We start from the raw sequence: 15836 nt of genomic DNA, 5'->3' as shown, positions 1-15836 counted from the left end.
GCCACTGGTGAGAGCTGCAGCCCCACATCCAGGTGTTCAAGAACCCCTCACTAGGATCCACCTCTGATGAACAGTCAGCCTGCACTTGTTATACGCAGAGATACACAGCATCGCCACAGGGGCTCGAACGACAGGATGCATTTAGAAAATAAGCCAACAGCATTTCTACAGTGGGAAATTTCCTAGCCTAAAGAACTAGTCTTTCCAATATCTGTAGGTAGTCATCACAATGTTGAAGCTGCTTCTGTTCGTTTTTATGAAATGAGAACCACCGCGCTGCTAACTGCAGAGAGCCATGAACGCCTGCCCCTCCTGCTCAGTCTATGCTGCCACACAACAGCAAAGATTCCTCCCTTGTCTCTACAGGGTAGTGGTCAGGGTGGGGGCTCCGGGCCTCTTGATCACTAGCAGAAGCTCTGGGTGAGGTGATGGCTTCCCCCTGGATACTGAGATGCTGATCTCCACTGAGAGAGGTCCGCAAGCTACAGCTTTCAATCTACAAAGTTCTTCGGGTTCAGAAAGCTGGTCAAACAAAGGTCAAGGAGAGAAGAGTGTTAGTTTTAGAGAAAACATTCTAATCCTTGCAACTCTCTAAAAACAGGACAGGCTGTGGCCAGGATGTGGGCTGCTGGCAGGACATGCCCAGCAGGTGCATACCATGCGTTGCCACAACCTCCCTGTGGCCTGGGGCAACCAAAGTATACAAATCTCATCTAAACTGTGGACATTTCAGAGTTCGGGTTGATTTTACCAGACCCTCTACTGCAACAGTCACCAGACTTTTTCGATAAAGGGCCAGACAGTAATACTTTAGGTTGTGTGGGCCGTATGATCCCTGCTGTCATTATTCAACCCTGCTGGTGAGAGGTAAAGAAGCATGCTGCTTTCCAGTAAAACTTTTCTCACGAAATCAGGCAGCAAGTGAGAGCTACCCCAGAGTCCATGCCTCACCCACCCCAACCCAGACAAGTGGGTCCGGAAAATCAAGGTAAAATCCAGGTACAAACCTTAACTGTGAAAACGAGGATTTCAGGGACCCATAGTGCTCTTGCTGTTTTCCCGAATTCTTCCGTCTTTAACAATCATCCTAATCTTTTTGAGATAAACTGAGTAAGAATCTCTCCAATCGCCTCAGTAACACCAAACATAAAAACTCAAACAGAGCTGAGTGTGGTGGTGCACAACTGCAGCCCCAGCACGTGGGAGGCTAAGGAGGGGGGTTGCTGTGAGTTCAAGTGCAGCCTGGGCTACATAACTGAATCCAAAGGCCAGCCTGAGCTACTCAGTGAGACCACTCTCAAAAAACTAAAATAAAAACTAGCAATGATAATGATGCTGTGTGTATCACCTATTACTAGGGGAGGAAGATGCTGAAAATCTGCCAAGAGACCACTTGGATGAGGGCAGGGTCCCACTGCAACCCTGAAGTCTATGAAGGGAGAAGATGTTGCCATGTACATCGGGGACCTCAGTGATGGCAACTGCAGTATTTCAAGAAAGCAGTGCTTTGTGGGGACATTTTTTTAAACGAATGACAGAAATATCAGAACTGCAAAGCAACCCTTTAAGACAAATCAGCTGTCTATGTTTTTAAATACGAAGTGACCACTCACAAACTGAATACCGTTACATTCTACTCCATTATACTCTGCTTTAAAGAGAAGTCCACGAGCAACACATCCCATCACTGACATGTAGAACGCGCTCCCTTTAAGTGGCCAAAGGAACAGACTGCTGAAAACGCCACTCAAGTTTTGATAGGTGACTCCTAAGTGCCCCCAAGTCTGGGAAACAAATGCCCAATCCATCCTAAATTCAGCAGTTTTATTTGCAGTAGGCAGAGATAAGGTAGTGATTGCAGTTTATAACCAGCACATTGTACAGCTCAGTTGGAGGAAGGACTTTATCTAGGATACATAGCCTACTAGGGCAAAGGCACTTTCTGAGACAGCCAGGCAGGACACAAAAGCCAGCCAAGTTAGGACAAAAAGCCACAATGCCTATCTAGCCTCAGCCTCTTCTTTCTGCAAGCCTGATACCTCTGTGGCAGAGGAAAAGTGATTTGCAGGTATTTGACTACCTAGAATTCACAGTACTTGATTTTAAAAATTTTAAAAATCTTTAGCATTCAACTAGATCACACTTCTAAGGGTGGAAGGGACGGGGCAGTTTTTAAGGGAAGCAGTGAGCTCTGGGCAACTAAACGGCAAAGGCGGGTCCTCTTCTCGGCAACAGTGCCCGGACCAGACACCCCTGAGGTGTCCACCAAATGAACTGTGGACACAGGAAGAAAGTCTCGTGGGGAAGCAAGGGCTGTGATGAGAAACAGAGTGTCTGTTTTGCTTCAGAAGTCTGCGGACCATTCTGACCCACAACCTGTTCCTCCTCCATGTTGCAGAATCTCGTCTCTACCATGAGGAAGTACCCAGGGATTTCCCACATTTTAATCAACTCTCTAAGTCACAGATACAATGTCCAATGTCTCAAGCTGCAAATCTTTGCAAGTAAACTGGTCACATTCAAAAGTCTGCTAACATCAGATGGAAGAGCTTGAACACTTACATAGCAAATCACCAGTCATCACACAGCTTACCAACTAAAGACAGTGACTTAGAAGACAAAGGGAATGAGACTGTCTCATTAATTTTCTGGTTAACTGAGTGTTTAAGAGCAAAGATATTTCTCTGCAATTCTTAAATCCTTTTTTTTTTTTTTTTTTTTTTTTTAATTTTAGAGACTGCTTTGGTCCATACCCTCAACCATAAGAGGAATCAACACAATCAAATCAACACACTGCCTCTCGGACCAGTGAGAATCTAGTCACTGATACTGATGAGCTGTCAGGCTTTACATCAGTGATGATTAGACAGAATTTTACCCCAACACAGAAAGTGAGGAAACCAGGCTGGACATACTGTACACTCAAGATGAGGTCTTAAGAGCTGATTTCAAATGAACCCCTTCTTTAAAAAAGAAAGAAAGAATTCCATTTATTCTCTACCTTCATAGACAAATGCAGTGAAGAATTCTGTTTTGGAACTACAACCTGTTAGCTTACAGACCTCATGCTACACAATAATTGATCAGTGAAGGACGTATTTTCACCTCCTGTGCTTACCCTGAAGATACCAAGGGATGTAAGATACCAATGGGTGTCCGTGGAGACTCAAGAAGGAATGGTTAGAAAGTAGTAAAGACAGAGAAAGGAGAAGGCAGGAAAGGCTGATAAGCCAATAAAGGGGTCCTGTGGGAGTGGGGAGGAGACAGAGGACTTGACAGCTGCAATCCACTTTCTGAATCAGTAAACAAACCTGAATATGCACATGGTGTTTACTGATTCTAATACTGATGTAAAGGGACCAGAACAAGAGCCTATCAGAAAGGTGGATGGAACTAGCACCAGTTGGCTGGTGGTTCTTTAGCAGCCATGACGCTGAGGGAGGAGGGTGTCCTGAGCCATCTGCCTCATGACGATCACTGTGGTTAGGTAATGGCACTTAAGAGGGGTAATTCAGAGGTTAAGACAAGGATGAAACCTCTGGTTTTAGGAGGAAATAAGATCCTATTCCCAGTGCAAACTGATATACTCAGGGACCAATCAAAACCTGCAGTATCCTTGGTTCCAAAGTCATGAAAAGTTGCTGTTCCCATATCCCATTACCAGTCAATTTTGGTTTGAATAACCCAGGTAAATGGAATGTGTCCGTACACCACAGAGACCAAGCCAAACACTTGGCCAGAGCTGCTGTCAAATGCTTCAATACCAAAATAGCCAGGCTTTTGCTGAGTTTTAGTTCTCAGAGATTTCAAGGTCACCCCTACATCGCCTGCCATGACAACACTGCTCTGAAAAGAGGCCATGATTTTAATGAAACTATAGCTGAAAAGGTCATGAACACATTTTTAAATTAGAGAACCACCCTAAAAAAAGTTCCATTCTTATTACATTTAAGTGAATTACACTACGATGGTAACAAAAACTAAATAAACAGAACAGTAGTAATCTCAAAGCCTACCTATTCCTGAATTAGCCCCAGTGACCACGACCACTTTGCCCGTGAAGTCCCGACCCTGCAAGATGTCCATAGCCGTGGTGCTGCTGTCGTATCTCTGCCTGGTGGCTGGCTTGGTCGGATTGTCATCCACGGTAAAGGCCAGTCGTGGGTCCAAGTAGGTGGTTCTTTTATTAATGTGGCTGCAAAGGAAAAGAGAAAGCCATGAACTCACAGCAGTGAACACCAGCGGTTATAAATACTAGATAATCTTACAGTTTAGGCAAACCTCATTATTCATGTACCAGGAGGCTTATTGTTAAACCTGAAAAGAACCAGGGCCATTTAATCTATCTTCTGGCCTCCAGAAGGATTACATTCCTGCCTCGAAAGATACTCATCAAAGCCTTTCCATCAGAGCTGCCTGTAAAGTGTGCTGTAATGTACAATAACCACTGCTTGTACTCTTGGATCTCAAAGAAGTCTTTGAGAGAATGCCCTGGGCTTTTACTTCATTCATATAAATGTGGCCTAAGATCTGTCAGCCAGCCTTTCCAGTAGAATTTGATTAAATCTCTTCACCCTATGCAAGGGCCTAAAAAGATCAGTAGAGTAAAAACTACAAATAACAGAAGCCCTAACATTCCCACCGACTTGCGCAACTGCTACCACACATGGCTGTCCACCGGGCAGCAGGGGACAGTCATCCATGTACCCTCAGTATCAGAGCTAGGCAGCAGTGAGACATACAAATTATGACTCTTGTGAGCTGTTAATATGGATATGAAACTGACTAGTGAATAAAATTTTAATGACTCAGAAACTAGCATGCACAGAATGCCCAAGAGGACCTAGAGAAGCACAGGTTACCAGCCCCACCACAGCTAGATTGCGACATCTCTAACACAGACCCCGTTATGCTGCCATGGCAGGTACAGAACCACACTTGGGAACCACTGCTCTGGGCCAATGGCCATTACAGCATTTCAAGGAACAAGTGTCCCAGCCCATGTACAAAGGCAGGGATGATGCAGGACAGGACTTGGTTACACAAAATGTTGAGTATTCCTACAGTTGATGTTTAAAACATTAACAAAGTTTAAAAAAAAAAACCTTGGAAAAAACCATTCACAACACACAATGGAAGGACTGGCTTTCCAGTATCTCTTTCCAGGGCTGCGTTGGTAGCTCAGACACACCTAGGAACCAAACCCTGGCCCATTTGTCACACACGAACCTGAAAGTATAATTTCTGATCTTGCTACTATTAACAAGATACTTAACAGACTACTATTATAACAACTCATAACATGTGAGATGAAAATAAGGTGCCACCATATCTATGATCATCTGGCTGCTTCTTCAAAGAACTTCAAAAACTAAAACATTTTGGAATAGTGGTGCATGCCTGTAACTCCAGGCACTGGAGAGACTGAGGCAGGAGAACCACCAGTGTGAGGCCAGCCTAGACCACAGAGTGAGGTGAAAGCCAACAAGGACTACACAGTAAAACTCTGTCTCAAAAAGTTTTTGTTCAATCAATTACAACAAAAATGCTATGAAAATGCCATAAAATTACAGAAAACATGAAGCATTCAAATTCTTTAAAATGCTGCTTCTGCTCTACTGTAAAAAGTGAAAGCAGGAACAGTAGCTGCTATGCTAGGAGTATGTCTGGGGAAGGAAGACTGGGCATAGTCCTTGTGGCAGACCCACATTTGAAGAGTAGGCCTTGGTGTGCTTAAAGGAAATGTTACCAAAAAAAAGGGGTTTTTTTTGTCATAGATACAGTTTTTCATTAAAAAATAATAACAATCCTGAACTAAGTGTATAGTTCAGAAATGGATCACTTACATGCCTAGCACACATTAGGCCCTGGGTTTAATACTCAGCAAAAGTAAATAAATAAATGTCCAAATTTTCGCTTAAATCAACTTTATAACCAATTAATCCTAATCCTGTCAAATATGTAACCTGAGTTAAACACTGATGATCAAAAACATTCATTCTTAACTCTAGTGGTCAGGAGTAGAGATACTAACATACAGACACAAGAGAAGCAGACGCTGCCTGATTCCTGCAGTATACTAGACAGTGGTTACTATTGCAGTGTGTTGCTGGAATTTATTCCAAAGACAGAATCAGAGATGTGAAAAAGTGTTACAGATAATGATGTTCAAAAAAGTATTTATAATTATTGACTCCCAACAACAGACATTTTAACAGCACCAATGGCCAATAGGCAATATGATTAAATTATAGTATATCTGTGCAAAAGAATACTCTAGAGCCATTAAAAATCTCTTCTTAAAAATACAGAAAGGTATGAGAAAATGCTCACAAAATATCATGTGGGAAAACCAAGTTACTAAACCATTTACGAGGAACATTTCCTAAGTTAAAAAAACATGCACATAGAAAACAATCTGGGGAAAAAAGAATGGGGGAGACTAGAAGAATAAACCCAAAACCCATTGAAAGTAATTACTCCTACTGGTGAGACTACAGTTGTACGCAGTCAGTATGTATTACTTTTATAATTAAAAATTTCCATCAAACAGCGAAATGGCCAAGAACAGTTCCCACGTAGACACTTACTCAACAAAGAATACTTGTCCATTCTCATCTGTTTCTTGCTCCCATCCATATGGCAAATCTGAAAGACAGGAAGGACAGACAGGTCTTCATGACTGAGCTTCTCCCTCCTGACCAGCAGAGGTTGCTCCAACTTACTCTAATCACTAATCCAACTGCGACAGTCCCAGTAGGTCCTTCAGCTCCAAATGGAGTCCACATTTCCCACTCTTGCTTTAATGAAAACTCTGTATCATTCTTTTCTGGGAGGACAGGAAGGGCTGGGAAATGAACCCCAGACACAAAGTCTAAGCTAAGCTGCCCAGATGGAGCTCAAATTCAGGATCCCCCTGCCTCAGCCTCCTAGAAAGCTGAGATTACAGGCATGTGCCAACATACCCAGCCTTATCCTTGATAGTTCTTAAAGCTCCACTGGGCTCCTCCTTACCCTGGGAACCTTCCTAACTGCTTCAGTCAAAGTAAACCCTCCCCAGAACGAGCTCACAGACCATACTCACAGGCACAGTAGGCATCCACCACCTGACTGTGGGATCACATTGCTGAGCAGTTTCATTATTTTTCATGTGTTACCTGTTGTCTCTCCAGCTGGACCCTAAACTCTTAAGGGCAGGATCTTCTCCTACTTTTTTTTCTGCATTCTTATATATGCATTTCATAGACTGCATGCTAAATGCTAAGAAGCACTAGAAGTCATTGTGTTCTTTATGGAATTCTATAAAGTACTGATGTATTTAATGCCATGGTATAAAAAAACTAACAGCAATATTACAAACAGAACATGCAATTGTAAGGAAACCTAATAAACTGTGAGGCAAAGGCCCCAATTATTTTTATAGTTTTTAACACCGCTAAGAAATCATCTTCCTCTATCTACCCCAAGAAATTACTGCTTCTTTCTGCCAAATTCTCCTAGCTCCTGGAAGAGAAAGTCAGGTTCCTGGCTGGTTCCCCACCAGGGAGCCTTCCTAAGATAACACCTGACCTGTGACCTGCCACCTGTGACATCTTCCCGATCCCGTTAATGCTTCAAACCCAAGTCTTTTCCCTGGGACCCCAATATACAAACCTCCTGCTACTCGTTTTCTTTTTCCAGTTTTCGGATGTTCCCACTGAGTCTTCTCTTCAGTATGACTGTTAAAAAAAAAAAAATCACAATACAATAAATAAAAGTCAGCATCTCTAAAAGGTAATTGATCGTATGAAATTCTGTCTCTCCCAGATAACAATCTTTTCTCGAGTAGTAAAAACCAGAGACCAGATTTCTTCTGAGAAAGAAATATGCAGAACATAAAGTTTGCTGATTACAAAGTCAAAAGGCTGGAAGGGAATTGGCTAAGAGGCTGCCTTGACAATTGGGCAGAGAAGAGGAGAAAAAGTACTAGGCCCAGGCTGTTCAACTGGCTCTAGGAAACTCCAGGAGTCACATGAAATATCCAGAAAGGCATTTTGTATTCATTTTAGTTTTATTCCATGATATACCAACAAAATCTAAAGTGCCTAATTTATAATGCTATGTTAAATACAACACAGACACAGTGACAGTCTTACTAATATGTTCCTTCCACCCACAGATGCAATTGCAAAGTGTTTCATTAAGCACAAGAGGTCCTTAAGAATGTAGGGAGACAACCCCTGAGGTTATATAGCTGTGCAACTCTGGTCAAATGGCTGGCTTAACCTCGTAGCCTCCACTTTCTCATCTGCAAAATGGAAATGACCCTGACCTCAAAGACCTGCACAGAAAGGGTTTCACGTAGCAGCTGACATAGCAAAACTCCTCAAAAGTGCAAGCCATTATTTTGAACAAATTAATTATACACACCAGCTTCAACTCTGTGCCAAATTTAGCATTTTATCACAGAACACTATGCAGTTACAACTAAAACAGTGGGCCAACAGCTAGGAACACCTGTCACCAGGTGAGGAGGCATCCAGGAAAACACTCAATTACTTCCTCAGGGAACCAGCCCAATGCGGTAGGAGGCATTCAAAGGCTGGGCTGGATTTCCCAAAAGTTTCCATACTCTTGTCAAAATAGAAAACAGTAGTACTTAATCACTAACATCTAAATGACAAAATATGGATACTCCTTCCCACTACTTATGCTAAAGAAAAGCAGCATGAATTCTTGTAAAGTGATGCACATCACAACATCACAAGATCTTTCTTTTTCTTTTTCTTTTTTTGGCATGCTTCTGGGAATCAAACCCAGAGCCTTGCACATGCTAAGCAAGCGCTGAACTACACTCCAAGGCTAAGGTCTCTCTTTTTCATGAACTGCCAGCTTCTGATGTCTTTACAAAGTCCTGGCAGCTGGGCCACTGTCACAATGCAGGTACACTGGACCCACAGGCAGAATACCAGAGTTCCCAACTCCAGGTAGCTGTGTTCTGCCAGCCAGACTCACACAACACCTGCCTCCCACAGCTGTTACAAAGCTGAGACACAGGACACCCTGGCAGTGCTTAGGGCACCATTAAATCCTGCAGGAGGAATCAGGAGCAGAGACAAGCTCCTACTTTGTCAGTCAACCGCCATCAAATCCAACTTACACAGGGAAGCTCTGATGCCCTCATAAGGATGACCAGCTTCCAAGGAGACAGTAGGAGTTAGGAACCCCTCTCCTACAAATGGAAGGGAACAGCAGAGACAAACCAAACTCCAGTAACAACAGACTTCCCTGCTCCTCACTCTGCCAGGCCATGTTTCTTCCGGAAAGAGATGCTTGACAGTAGTCTTCATCCCATGGGTATGCACCAACTGAGCCTGCAGGCCAGCTCCAAACATATCCCCAGATGGGCCTTAAGAGTGCTGAGCCTCCATGGCAAGCTGGACCCTTGGACATCAGCACAGCCCTTTGCTTGGCCCACTGTAGGTGTGCAAATGTAAATGTATGTGATGAATAACACCCATCCACCCCCCCCAAAAAACAAAGCCCTTACCAAAACAGCTCTGAAATTCATGCTTCTCCCCAGTAGGTGTCAATACACCATTCCCCAACAGATCATGCTGAAACCAAAAATGCCACTTAGGAGTGAAGGTTCCACAGCTCAAGTGGTCACGTTTCCTGGTGCTCCCACCCACCAGCCATGACCCCTGGAGAAGTGTTTTTAGCCTGTTGCAGCTGTGTTTAGATGTGCCCCCTAAGCCCCGTGTGGTAATCAGGGTTTTTCAGAGGTGACTGGATCTAGAATGTGTGATGCTGGGACAGGGGGTGTGTGATTACTGACTGTTTGGGCATAATTCTGGGTAGGACTAAGGGACCACCCCACTGTGGGTGTGAGTACTACTCTCCGCCCCAAGGGTGGGCAGTCTAGTTAAGATACAAGGAACAGGAAGAGGGTCTCTGGTCTCTTGTCTCTCATCGCTTGCTGCTTACAGCCTTGCACCTGCCCTGCTTTGTCATGGGCTGTTTGTACTCTGCAATGCCACACTGCCATCCACCCTGCCTTGGAGCTAGCTGATCATGAACTGAAACCTCTACAAAAATGTGAAAAAAAAAATCTTTCCTCCCTTAACATGTCAGGTATTGTCTCAGCAGCAAAAAGTAACTAAGATAGCCTCCTTGTGCCTCGGTTTTCTCGTCAATCAGACGGGGGAAACAGCGGTGTCTGCCTGTTGGGGTTCTGGAGGACTGAGTCAGTTAACTTGTTAAAAAATGTGCATTTCAATAGGGTTAATCTAAGTACATACAAAAAACATATATAAAAATTCATTGTTTGTAATTATAACCTCAAATGATTTCTTAATGAAAGGAAATCATGACTCAAGTCTCCAAAGTGTTACCTGATCCCACCTTACTCCTTCCATTTGCTTTTCCTTTTAATAAGGTTTTTATACTTTACAGAGATAATTAACAGTAATCTTAAGTTTAACCAAAGGGATCAAAATTAAATTCCATTATTCATATGATGTGAGTGCCACTTCCAGGTTTGTTCTTTTAGGGTTGTGGTTTTGTTCCATTTTACTGCTGTTGTTTTGCTTAGTTTCAGTCAGCACAGAGCTCTCGGCCAACCATGGTGGGCACCAGCTGGGTGGGGCCTAGGATAAAGCCCCGAGAAGGCCCTAGTGGCTGCAGTGATAGCCCCAACATTGAGTCTTCGTCTGGGACTGTTGGGGACCCACTAGCCCTCCTGGGTGGCAGATGCACCCTCAATGGCGACCTAACCAGAACTGCCCAGTGTCCTGAGGCCCAGGAGACGTTGGTGCCTCTGAGGTCAGAGAGTGCACTGTGGGGAACGAGGGACTGATATATCCACAGCAGCCCAGGGGTAAGGCTACAAAAGTGAGGTCCTCACAAGACCCTAAGGTTTCAGTGGGCTGTGGCCGCTGTTCCTGAGCACATGACAGGAACAGCACTTGGAAAAAGGAATCACTCAAGGGATGGTCTGAGAGTCCATCAGCAAGGCAAGAAACACCAGTGTCACATCCAGAATTAGGAGAGGAAAAGGCGCTTCCAGTCAGGAAGGATCAGGAAAGGATCAGCCCCGTGTGAAACCTATGACAAGGCAGGGGGCCAGAGGAAGCTGCGTGTGCTCCACAGAGTCCTCAGGGAGGAGGCAGATGGAAAAGGCCAAGCCACCAAGGTACAGAGAGGGGAGCGACAAGTCCAGCAGCAGAAGGAGGCTCCTAGTCCCTAATGGAAGGAAGCAGGGCAGCCTTTGGGATGAGTGGCCAGCACAGGACAGGCCCCCCAAAGGAAAGCAGGTCCCAGGCATGTCTGCCTTGGGGCACCATACCCCATCTGCTCATAGAAGCCCTCACTCCACAGGTTTTGTTGTCATAGTTTTTCTGCTGTTTTAAGCTGCTGGGGAAACAGGGGAAGAAGAGGTAGGTCCCTCCCTTCAAGAGCATACAACGTGAGCCAGGAATGGTGGCACATAACTGTGAACCCTGCACTTTGTGAGGCTGAGGCAGAAGGATGGTAATTCAAGACAGCCTCAGCTACACAACCAGTTCAAGGCTGGCCTGGACTACACAGTGAGACTCCATCTCTAAAAACAGTATCAAAAGAGAAGTCTGGCATGTAGAGGAGGAAGACAGACAGCAAACACTGATGAAACACCAACAGATCACACTAAGGCCCAACGGGTGGATAACAAGACAATGGGCATGGGGTGCAGGCACTCCTAGTCAAGGAGACCCTGAACTGGGGCAGTGATATCCAGTGACACCTCAGCTCAGCTGAGGGAGGCACGGAGCTCTGTGTAGGCACACACATCCAGGGGGAAGGAACAGCGCTCCTTACCATTCCAATTCCCTTTAGTTCTCTGGAGCCCTTAATTCTACGTCATTTCCTGGCTCCAAACCTTCCGTGGACCTCTCGGCCTAAGGACTAGGTCCTCGCTCCCTGCCTTGGGTTTCCCTCCTGGATCGCATACACATCCAGGTGGCTGCACGGGCCTCACCTCCCACACAATCCCAACGCTAAGCCACCACATTGGCCCTGGCTCCCTGCGAGTCACTCTGCCCTCTAAGACAGTTGGCAACTGTCTTAGATGTCCTTATAACCTGTGCCCAGTAAGAGGCCTGGCACTTTGGATCTCTACATGCCTTGAATGAACTCACTCGGGCCTTTTCTTTTTTTGTTTTTCTTTCTACCTGACCAAAGACAACAGTGGTTCACACCCATGGGCAAATCACAATCACATGGGAAGACTTTGCGACCTATCAGTGGGGATAAGGGATGCGATCACCTCTGACAGGGGAAGCCAGAAAAAAATATTTCAACTTGTTTCCAAGCCAGGGGTGGTGGCCTGGAATTCGGGCACAAGGGAGGCTGAGGCAGGAGTATGGCCAGGTCAGCCTGGGCTACACAGCAAGTTCCAGAGCATCCTCAACCACCACAGAAAGACCCTACAAAAAAAAAAAAAAAAAATGAGTATCACTCATTTACATTTTGTTTTTTCCCTAAGTGGAGAATGTAACACAGCGGGTTCTCTATGGAGATCCAAGCCCCGCATTTTAAACTTAATCACAAAGCGGGTGACAGACGCATCAGGGAAGACTGGAAGACAGACAGATGATTCCTTAGACCCTGCGCTTAGCACTGCGTGCAATGCCTGCCTGACCCTTGTATCAACCCATATTACAGACGAGCAAACAGAAACCAAGAATTCTTTCAATGACCCCCAAATCATGGTTACTGATGAAGGAAGACGCGGCTAGGGTTCCAAAACTTCCTCGGGAAATGACAGGGAAGCCATCCAGGACATCTGTTTAAAAAGCACATACTCCTAGGCCTCCAAGCGCGACGCCACGGAGGAAGCGGGGCTAACTGCATTTTTTAAAACGTTCATTCATCTTTGGGGGAATAAGCAGGGTTCGCAGGCAGCGCACCGTGCAGCGCTGCCTCCTGGACGGCAGGGGGCGCGCCTGGACGCGGCCAGGGGACCCCCGTAGACCCGAGCCCACAAAGACGCCAGCCCCCGCTGGGACCCTCCGGCCGGTCTCACAGTCACTTTCACCTCGTACCGCCCTCGCTCCGGGCCCGGCGCGCACCGGCGCAGGCTCCAGGCGCGTCCTGGGCCAAGTGAGCCCCAGGCCCGGCGGCCCCCTTACTTGGCATAGTAAACCCAGCCGTCCTTGGTGGTTCTCTCCTCCCAGCCCGGGGGCAGCTCGTCCTCGCTGTCCGTGTCGTCCAGGCCGGCGTAGCGTAGCGCTGCCATGGCAGAGAAAGGAGACGAGAGACGAGGCGCTCACTCGCCTGCCGCCGCCACTGGCCGGTCTCCTCAGCCAGGAACTCACTCCTGCTTCAACCGAGCGCCGCGCGCGCCGCGCCGACCGCTCGCGCCTGCGCACTGCGCCGCCCGAAGCCACATCGCCGGCTCCGCAGCTGCGATCCCGTCTCCTGGTTTTCCCAACTGCCAGCGTAAAAGGGGCGGAGCCTCGGGCGCACAGCGATGTAAGCGCTAAGGAGACTGCGCCACAGCTGGGCAGGGTGGAAAAGGCGGAAAACGTTCAGTATCTGGGAGACGAAGCTGAGCTTCGTCTCCGTCCCGGCCTCAGGGAAAAGGCGTGCGACGTCCAGTCCAGATCCAGGACTCCGCCCGTTGCTGGGGGACCCAAAGTCACTTCCGCGCAGCTCTGGCCAATCCTACAGGAGCGAGCCCTTAGTGGTTGGGCATCCTGGGAAATGTAGTCCACTCCCAACCACACTAGAAACTGAAGCCCAAAGGAAGAATTCTGATGCAGATGTTCTGGGCTCTACTATCTCTTTGCTTTAGAGCATTATGAGAATAAACGACTCTCAGTTAAAAACCGTGCTGTCACTCTTGATGATTCACAAACTTTTTGTGGATATAAACACAACATCATAAACATGAAGAATTTAAAAATGCTAGTTCGCGTGTCTTCTGGTTTTCCAGAATTGGAAAAGCTTCTTCGAGTACCAAGGTTCTGTTGAAAATAATGGCTGGTATTTAGGGAGCTCCTGGTATGGGTTGTTGGCCAGGAATTCCTTAGTCATCTCTTCCACACCTGACACCACGGATGTGGCGCAACTCAAGAGGATAGCTATAACCACTTGGACACAGAAGAACGAAAACCGGACAGTTCCCGGCAGCTGACAAGCCATACCTACATTACAAACACTCATTCTACTGTGTTCTTCCAACCTAACTGACAGCACTATTAGGCAGAAAGCTAGTCATTAGTGGGTTGGAAATGGGGTCGGGGGGCTACAATTGAAAAGCAAAAAACTATGGGACGTTTTAATTTTTTTGTTTCACTTTTTTGTGTGCTTGTTTGCTTTTGATTTTGATTTTTAAAAATAGTCTCACTCATGGCCTTGAACTCTGACCTCCAACTCCGGGGTACCTTCCTTCTGCCTCAGCCTCACTAGTGCTGAGATTACAGGCATGCTCCACCACACCTACTTTTCCTTCCCTTTCTTAATCACAAGAGATGGAAACATCCACACAAGCTCACAGTTTCAAACTTTAACTCCAAAGAATGTAACGTCCTCTAAGTGTGCCAATGAGGTCCAGATCTGAGGGCAGAGACAGGAAAACCTCCAGATCTCAAAACAAACTGATTGGAGACACACATAAGGGTAACACAGAAAACTACTCTGTAAAAATAGGTCAACCCAGCCTGTATTATTTATACAAGAACAATGATCTTGGAAGAAGGAAAGAATATTCCTTGAAAGATCCAGTGAATCACATCAATGTAATTTGAGACCTCATCCATTGTGACTGCCATCTTGGCCTTATCCACATTCATGCTTGAAGGTATATTCTCTCTCTCCCCCACCCTACCCCGAAAAATCTATTATTTGCAATAAACTCTACCTGTACTCTATACTAGTGATGGCAAAAGTTTTAGAAAATTTCAGTGATTGAAAAAACCCAGTGTGGCATGCCGTAGGTTTGCTACCACTGCTCTATACATGGCCTGTGTGTCTTGTCTGAAATCTTTCATCAAAGACACAGAATTGAGGTTATGTTTCCAGTTCTTTGCTGAGTTTGGAACTCACCATGTTAGGACCCAGCTTCAAGGTATAGCACCACAACTGTGCACTTAGCAAGATGCTCACACCTGCAAATTTGTTAGATGAGCAACTGAAATGAATGTTACTTTTAGTTCTGATCCTTTGCAAATTAATCTAATTAAAACTAAAATTTCAAATGTACCAAGTAAATTCTCTGAAGTACTCTCAGAGCACCTGACAAGTACTCCATCTATAAATGTCCTAAATCTAAAACCTGAAGCACATCTCCAACTTGAACTTGCGTGAGGAATTTTCTAGAACATTACCCCATTTACAACTTGCTTCTCTATCCTATGTCCTATGGAAACCCACTGATGGTGATTTTTGTGGTCTGGGACACAGAGAACATAAGTCTCCACCAGAATACTTACATATTTTAAGAGCCAGGCAAATGTTATGTTATTTCTTGTCTGTGTATCTCAAAACTGATTATCCTGTAGGATTTCAGCCATAAGTACTCTTGAGGTGGAGGACAGTGCTTTCCTGAACATGCCCAACCAGAAGTGAATTTAGTGAATGCACACCTTGGTTCTAACGGGTCTGCTATCCCATATCAAACTTGCAGTGCATCGACTTTTTATCAAATCTATCGAATGTTCTACTCAGATGTGTTTGTGTCTTCTACCATGAATCTTCTACTTACCCCTCTTACCCCTCATTTAATCTTATTTATTTCTTTTACATAAATTATATCTTGAAATCCTTGGATAAGATCAAGTTGAAAAGCCTCCATTTCTCTAATGATCAGTAGCTTC

The 15836-nt window shown here is 45.4% G+C and overlaps 1 protein-coding gene across 5 annotated transcripts in view; it reads right to left on the bottom strand.

The window, feature by feature from the left end:
• Wwox (WW domain containing oxidoreductase) overlaps positions 1–13585 on the bottom strand; it is an 895605-nt gene extending 882020 nt beyond the window's left edge. For 2 of the 5 annotated variants that reach the window (XM_063246724.1, XM_063246725.1), the window contains exons 1-4: positions 13149–13582; positions 7654–7718; positions 6591–6648; positions 4017–4195 (exon numbers count right to left, since the gene is read on the bottom strand). In XM_063246724.1, coding sequence (XP_063102794.1) covers positions 4017–4195; positions 6591–6648; positions 7654–7718; positions 13149–13255 — 409 coding nt within the window. In that variant the 5' untranslated portion in view covers positions 13256–13582. Of the gene's footprint in view, positions 1–4016; positions 4196–6590; positions 6649–7653; positions 7719–13148 lie in introns of all 5 variants that reach the window. The other 3 variants (XM_063246722.1, XM_063246726.1, XM_003462850.5) reach the window with 3 other exon arrangements.
• Between the last annotated feature and the right edge of the window lie 2251 nt (positions 13586–15836).

The sequence above is a fragment of the Cavia porcellus genome, unplaced genomic scaffold, assembly GCF_034190915.1.
Source record: "Cavia porcellus strain 051 isolate PalLab524CR breed Dunkin Hartley unplaced genomic scaffold, mCavPor4.1 scaffold_4, whole genome shotgun sequence".
Lineage (NCBI taxonomy): Eukaryota > Metazoa > Chordata > Mammalia > Rodentia > Caviidae > Cavia > Cavia porcellus.
This window is presented reverse-complemented; position numbering and strand designations above follow the sequence as displayed.